We start from the raw sequence: 8,025 nt of genomic DNA on the forward strand, positions 1-8,025 counted from the left end.
AATTCATGATGTGATATACATTTGAGTATAGTTCGACTTGTAGCTTATTCGACCAAGATGTTTTCTAAATTCGAGAAAGTCAAGTTTGACCAATATTGTAGTCGAGTTTGTTAGGTCGTCTAGCTCATTCATTCGTCTGAATTGTTCTAGTGATTAGGTTCATATACGATCTATTGTATTCATTTTAGTCAAAGTGTTGATTCAATGTGTGTGTACTACGACTGGAATGGAATTGCTCCGTTGATAGATCCAGATTCATTCGCATCCGCCACTTTTGGGGGTTTACAAGTCTTTATAGATTCAGATGGCGTCGTCACACTTAAGGCTTCTTCACGTTTTATTTCGAGGAAGCGCTCAAGTCGAGACTCTTATATGTCAATAGAGAAAGCAGATTCAGAATGCATACCGAAAAAGGTACCAATGAAGCCGATCATTAATGACTAGTTCGAAGACCAAGAGCGACTACTTAAGATTCAATTCAAAAGGCCCTACTTAGTTTCGCAAGCTTTTGTCATTGTCAGTCAACTAAGTAGGGCCTGAGGCCCCCTGTGAATTTTCATTTAGTTTGTGATATCGGTTGATTTATAAACTTGTTTAAAGTGTCAAATACCTACTTTTGTGCTTAAACCTTGATCGAATCAAAGCATGTCGTTTTCGTGTACAAATGGTGACTCGTTTTCGAAGCACGTATGTTCATACTAATTAGCCTTAAGCCAGTGTTCCCGTGTCAAAGCTAGTTCCGTACCTTGTCGAATCACCGTCATTTGCAAACTTTATATTCTGGTTCATCGGTCGTGTTCAACCATCTTTAAAATGTTAAAGGCATTTTTAATAGGCTAGGGCTTATGATCATAGATCCTCCTTGATGAGTTATCTTGCGCTATTTTGATGTGTGAGCATTAGGTGTTACCAGCGTGAGCTTTGGTTGTGCGCGTACGAGTTCAGTTGTGCTAGATCAATCTGCACTTAAACTATTTTCAGGTGAGTTTCGTAGCCCTTTTTTTCTATGTTTTTTTAGGGTGAAAAGTATACTTGTTCTTAAAATAAAGGGAAAAGAATCTGGGAATGTATGTAACTTGACAATTTTTACTATTGTATTTATGCACCAAAAATATTGAACGTTTGATGAAAGTATATCACTAAATTGAATGAATCGTGTAAAAGATGGCCAGTTTAGAGGTTAGCCGGTTACCATTAAGTAAATATGCTGATGTGGGTGTTGAGTCACCTATAAAAGCTGTACACATCATCATCATCTTCACCTATAATTCTAGATTTTTTCATCTCTCATCCACTAAAACCAAAATTCCAATTTTTGGTCTTTGTAGAAATTGGTGAACACAGTGAACACCATCAAATCCAACACAACAAAAGAATGATCAAGCTTATATCCAAGATGTTGAAGCAAATAAGAGATATGTTCAATCATTGTACAATACGTTCATCATCAAAGGCAAGTGATTCGATTTCTGCTTCGAATTTGGATAAAAAAGATACAGCAACCATGCTGCCACCACGATCTACTTTTCAGCCGCCGTAAACCACCATGCCGCCAACCTCTATTCGGGCCGCTCATGATCAATTGAAGACAGGGAGTGATGCAATTGGGAGTGGGGTTGATTCTGCTCAAAAATTCGATGCTCAATTGAAAGATTCTAGGGTTATTTCATCTGAAACCATTGATAAAAACCCTAATTTGGGTTCAGCCGCTGCCGCTACTGTTCCGGCCACTTCCGGGATTAATTCCAATCAGAATAATGGTGGTAGGGGAGCAATTTAGGGTGGGGCTGATGCTGATTTAATCGTTGATGCACAATCGATCGATTCTAGGGGTGGGGCTGCCGAAACCCTAATTGCAAATCCAACCACAACCGGTCAGCCATCCTCAACCGAAACCCGATTGAGGGTGGGTGTTACATCGTTTGTTTTTTTAGAAAGACAAACCATTGAATACATGTTCAATTAATCTGTTTTTTTTTTATAAATATATGACGTGGCTCCGACATGGTGGACTACATGTCAAGTGACCTGCAAAAATCTTGACCCAACCAGTAAATTACACGATTCATTCAACTTAGCAAGTTAGTTACATCAAACATTCAATATTTTTGGTGCATACATACAATAGTAATAGTAAAAGTTGCCAAGTTACATTCATCCCCATATTCTTTTCCCTATAAATAAAATTAAAAGTGTCAATAAACTCTTTTACTGTACAATATATTGTGTGAAAAGTACCTTATAGAATTATTGTGCCAGTACCTTAATTGTTCATATGATAGCCTGTTCCTAAGACCGTTCCTAGGTACATTCGGGGAAGAGCCCCCGGTATCTGTCTTGGCTGATCATGTACCGTTGTTCTTTGCTTGGTACCAAGTTGGCCCCTTCCTGAGACTGTTCCTGAGTAAATACGGAGAAGAGCGTTCGGTACTTGTCATGGCCAGTGTATGTTCCTATGTGCCTTATGTTTTATGTGTGTGTGCTTAAAGTGCCTCAGTAAGTAATCCTATAGCTATTTTATATTGTACAACTATTGTTCCTTTTATATCGACACTAACGTTCTTACAGTTTCTTCGAAGTATTTAAAAAGGTTCTTTCGTACAACTGTTCCTCATACGTATTGGTTCCTTTGTACACAAATTTTACAAACTTACCAACCTCGTGTTGGCATCTTTTGTTAGATTATCATCAATATGTGCTTTTTGTTGGCATTCTTTCATAGACTTAAATTCACGTGGTCTGTGACCCGTATGCTCCCTATTTTGGGATGAACAATTGTAATAACATTGTACTAGATGCATTTAATTTATATGATATCTTATGATTTTGGTTCTTTAATCTCATTCATATAGTGTGCTCTATATAATATCCATGTCATGTTGTGCTATCATGGCATCTTATGCTTCCGCCTTAGTTGGGGTGTTACAGTATGAGTATTGTTTGTAAGTAGTAATGTTTGTATGGCTGTTTTTTGGTTTTATATAGCATGCTTCATGTGTTGGGACCTATGAAGCACGAGGACATCATTTTGGTTGCAGTACCCGTTTTGGGGACTCCACGAGGACGGATTCGCCTTGGGGACGGCTAGGAAACGTTTCCTACACGTTTCCAGTTTTGGGGGGACATTTCTCACACATTTCCTACACGTTCCATTTAGATTTAGGGTTTTAACCCTTTCCAATTGGGCCAAATCGCTGCCAAATCTAATATTTCTCATTTCTTGACCTATGGTGGTGGCGGATGATGATGTTGATGAGGTGGAGGCGGTGGTGGGTCGTGATATGGAGGCGGTGATTGGTGGTGGGTTCTTGAAGAAGATGAAAGCAAAGAGAGAAAATAGAGAAGGGAGATAAGAGGGACACAACATATTTAAGTGGTAACGACTTTGGACGTGGAAAAGTCTTGGGGTTGCCATGTCATATTTAAAATAAACAAAAAAAAAAAATCTAGAAGTAGGTTTACTTCATTTTATTTGTTCCTCAATAGACAGCTTGATGAGTCAAGTCATTGGAATTGTCTTCGTCAATGTGTAAGTTTAATGCATACCATGTGGTTTACGATAACATGAGGATAAAAAGGCCAACAATCTAATTGATCTCTATAGCTCATATCCAAAAATGAACTCAAAACAACCAATAATTTGCTTATCATCTTATTCCCCTCGTCTTTCTTTCCTCTTTTATGCTATTTTTGTAACTTTGACAGCCACCACAAACTCGACTTCCGCTGGCGGAAATGCAAGTGATCTTGCGGCGTTGTTGTCATTTAAGTCGATGATTATTTATGATCCATATGGAGCTCTAACCTCATGGAACAATTCCTTTCATTTCTGTAATTGGCATGGTGTGTATTGTGGGAAGCGACACAAAAGAGTGACTTCTCTAAGACTCGGTTCGACAGGCCTAGAAGGCTCCCTGTCCCCTCATATAGGGAACCTCAGCTTCCTCCGTCAACTTTATCTCCGGAATAACAGCTTACAAGGGAGCATTCCTCATGAACTTGGTCGTCTATCCAGGCTACGTGTGCTCGATCTTCAAACAAACAATATGAGCGGATCCATTTCAACTAACTTGTCTGGCTGCTTTAACCTTGAAGTGCTAAGACTGGCTAGTAATATGCTAGTTGGAAACCTACCCAAGGAGATCAGTTTCCTCTCGAAGCTTACAGTAGTTATGCTTTTTGATAATAGACTGACAGGTGGAATCCCGCCTTCCTTGGGGAATATTACTTCAATGGAAAGGTTCTCTGCTGCAGGAAATCCATTTGGTGGGACCATTCCAGAGACGTTGGGTCATTGGAAAAATTTAGTAGGAGTTGCCTTTGGTGAATGCAACTTACATGGAAACATCCCTCATTCCATTTACAATCTCTCATTTCTACAAGGTTTACAACTCCCTGGTAATGACCTTACTGGTCATCTTCCTCCAACCATTGGTGAATTACTCCCTGATCTTCGATGGCTCCAGTTAAGGAATAACAAACTGACTGGACTTCTTCCACCTTCTATATCTAATTGCTCGAAATTAGAACTACTTGAAATGTATAGCAATAGTTTCATTGGGAAGTTGACCATCGACTTTTCAAAACTAGGAAATCTTGATACATTACTCTTAAGTGGTAACGACTTTGGACGTGGAGAAGTGGATGACGTGAAGTTTATCGATTCTTTGAAAAACTGCAGCAACTTAAAGGTGTTGGGGCTTGAAGAGTGCAAGTTTCAAGGAAAGGTTCCAACATCAATCGGTAATCTTTCTCATCTTCTTAAGCTAGGTTTTGAAGGAAATCAACTATATGGAAACCTCCCTTCAAGTATAGGTAATCTTGTAGGCTTGGAACAGCTATATATAGGAGCTAATCGATTCTCAGGAAAAATCCCCTCTACCATTGGCATGCTCCAAAACCTAGGGTTTGCTAAATTAGATGAAAACCAATTTTCTGGGCCAATTCCAGAAGCCATTGGGAACTTATCTTCATTGATTAATCTTCGTTTAGGTTCCAATAGACTAACAGGTCATATTCCAACAAGCCTAGGGAATTGTCGAAATCTAATAGAGTTGCACCTTCATGACAACAAACTCAGTGGCACAATACCTGAACAACTTTTCCAACTTTCCTCTCTATCTATAATATTAAACCTTTCTAATAACAACCTATTTGGTTCACTTCCAAGTGAGGTTGGAGACCTCAAGATGCTGACTGCACTAGATGTATCCTATAATAATATATCAGGTAATATTCCAGGTGGGCTTGCAGGTTGCATAAGTCTTACATTCTTATCCCTCAAAGGAAACTTATTTCAAGGCATGATATCCACATCATTAAGTTCCTTGAGAGGATTGGAGATACTTGATGTTTCTCAAAATGATCTATCAGGCCGAATTCCTGAATTCTTAGAAGGTTTTTCGGGACAATTTCTGAATTTATCTTTTAATGATTTCGAGGGTAATGTACCAATGGTAGGAGTGTTTTCCAATGCAAGTGCTTTCTCTGTTTTGGGGAATAGTAGGCTTTGTGGGGGTTTAGATGAACTGCGTTTACATAGATGCGAAGAGACAAAGAAACATGGACAAATGTGCCGTTTGTTCATAATAGTCATTTTAGCTACATTAACTCTGTTTTGCATATTATGTTTTTTGTATGCTTGGTGTAAGAAAAAAAACAATAGACAATTGTCTCAATCATCAAATGATGAAAGATTCTTAAAGCTTTCATATAATCAACTTCTTAAGGCTACCGACGGCTTCTCTGAAGCCAATTTAATTGGCAAGGGTGGGTTCAGCTCTGTTTATAAAGGAACCCTTGAACATGATGACAAAATTATCGCAGTCAAAGTTCTACATCTTCAAATTCGAGGAGCGTACAGAAGCTTTATAGCAGAGTGTGAAGCGTGGCGGAAAATTCGACACCGAAACCTGATGAAGATAATAACTTCATGTTCAAGTGTTGACTTTCAAGGCAATGACTTTAAGGCTATTGTTTACGAGTTCATGCCCAATGGGAGTTTACATGATTGGTTGCATTCAAGTGAACGTGCATCCAGACTCGGCCTTCTTCAAAGAGTAAATATTCTCATTGACGTCGCATATGCACTTGATTATCTTCATAACCAGTGTTTGACAAGCATTGCTCATGGAGACCTGAAGCCTAGCAATATTCTACTTGATAATGATATGGTGGCCCATGTTGGAGACTTTGGTTTGGCGAGATTTCTTGGAACAAGTTCAAACCAACATAGCTCAACCGGTGTTAAAGGAACAATTGGATATGCACCGCCAGGTAAAGTTAATGCATTCCCATATGCTCATTTTTACTTTGCAGTAAACTTTTTTCTAAAGTAATTGCATATTATAAATTACAGAGTATGGTCTAGGGAGTGAGATTACTAGTATTGGAGATGTCTACAGTTTTGGAATATTATTACTAGAGGTCATGACTCGGAAAAAGCCGACAGATGACATCTTTGATGAAGGGCTTAGCCTTCACAAATTTGTTTGTGCAGCCTTGCCAGACAATGTAATTGATGTTATTGATGAGGGTGCAATTGTTATGCACAGTACCGAAGCAAATGCACAAAAAATGGAAGAATGTTTGGCTTCAATTTTGAAGATTGGAATATCATGCTCTGTCGATGCTCCATCACAACGGATGAATATCAAGATTGTTGTCCAGGAGTTGGTGCATACTCTGGATACTATTCAGAGTCTTTGAGGTACCATGTTCTCTTCTTTTACTTATCATGTTAGAGAACCTCCAGAACCAGTTCTCTTTGAGGTACCATGTCCAGGAGTTGGTGCATATTCTGGATACTATTCTGGCTTCAATTTTGAAGATTGGAATATCATGCTCCATCACAACGGATGAATATCAAGATACTTCATTTTGTTCTCTGTCTGCACTCTCTCATGTTTATCACCAAGCTTCCATGGGAAAGTGGAAAAAGCTGCAAGGAGTGGCATATGCAAGAGTTAAATAACTGTTACTTTTTCATTAGTGTTTATGAATCTGATTTATTTACCGCGTTACGTAAGTGTGTGAGTTTCGTGTTGTAATAAATGAAGTAATATTTGTATTGTTTGAAAAATATGAACTGACTGTAACCATTGCAAAAAAGTGCTCTTGGAGAATAGTACCAATTCGATCTTGTGGAGACTTGATAATCAGAAAAGATAATTACCATAACTATCTACATCTACATAATATACATAATATACGTATACATGCCCGCACGATGCGGCGGTGATGATGGTAGCAACGAAGGTGTAGCGACGGCGGCAGTGGTGGCGGCGATGTGCGGCGGTGACGGTGGTGTTGGCGGCAGTGGTGAATGTAAATTAATTGATGTAAGAGGGATTAATATGGTTTTTAAGGGTTAGAGGATTTATGTTGTAATTTATTTCATTAAGGGTATTATAGGTAAATATGTGAATATGTTTATATTAGTAAATAAAAAAAAAAAGATAATATGCTTATTTCAAAATCTTAATTACTTAAAGGGGTGATGGTAGTTTGTTTTATAAAGTAGTATAGATATAAGAGTCCTCTAAATTCACCCTTAAAGGATGATTTCCAATTTTGTATTATGGTCATTAGATCATATTCTTTTTAATTATTTAAATGATCAAAGATAATATTAATCCTTACACTTAAATGATTAGTCAAAATATAATATATCCCTTCTGTATTGAATCTTCTTTGAATTAAGCTAGAACCTTTAAATTCTAACTATGAATTAGAACACTTGGATACGTAGATTTTTGTGTTACTAATTAACCATTGAAGTTTTTTCTAAACTTGGGTTACTTGACATTAGCTAACAATATTTAAATATCATAGTTGTCGTTTTTTTTAACAATATTTAAAATTAACATATCATTAGCTAATTTATTTTTATAGTCAGATACTTATTTAAATATTTGATTAATATTGTTTGTTCTTGTCTAACATATATATTTGTTTTTTTTTCTCCTTTTAATTGGTTTTATTAAATACTTTTTAATTTAGAAATAAATAATTTTATTAAATACT

General features: G+C 37.4%; 1 protein-coding gene across 1 annotated transcript; it reads left to right on the top strand.

Annotated features, from left to right (window-relative positions):
• The first annotated feature begins 1,546 nt into the window (after positions 1-1,546).
• On the top strand, positions 1,547-7,141 carry LOC122604222 (putative receptor-like protein kinase At3g47110). Its single transcript, XM_043777114.1, has 3 exons — positions 1,547-1,763; positions 3,706-6,276; positions 6,359-7,141. Exons 1-3 carry the CDS (start codon positions 1,547-1,549, stop codon positions 6,706-6,708), a joined length of 3,138 nt encoding a protein of 1,045 aa, XP_043633049.1. The 3' UTR covers positions 6,709-7,141.
• The last annotated feature ends 884 nt before the right edge of the window (positions 7,142-8,025 follow it).

Source organism: Erigeron canadensis, chromosome 6 (genome assembly GCF_010389155.1).
Source record: "Erigeron canadensis isolate Cc75 chromosome 6, C_canadensis_v1, whole genome shotgun sequence".
NCBI lineage: Eukaryota > Viridiplantae > Streptophyta > Magnoliopsida > Asterales > Asteraceae > Erigeron > Erigeron canadensis.

Excerpts from the sequence above, each read along its gene's own strand:
- LOC122604222 (XM_043777114.1), top strand. The coding sequence starts at position 1,547 with ATGCCGCCAACCTCTATTCGGGCCGCTCATGATCAATTGAAGACAGGG. Across the intron at positions 1,764-3,705 it reads TTCCAATCAGAATAATGGTG|CCACCACAAACTCGACTTCC; the intron begins GTAGGGGAGCAA and ends TAACTTTGACAG. Across the intron at positions 6,277-6,358 it reads AATTGGATATGCACCGCCAG|AGTATGGTCTAGGGAGTGAG; the intron begins GTAAAGTTAATG and ends TATAAATTACAG.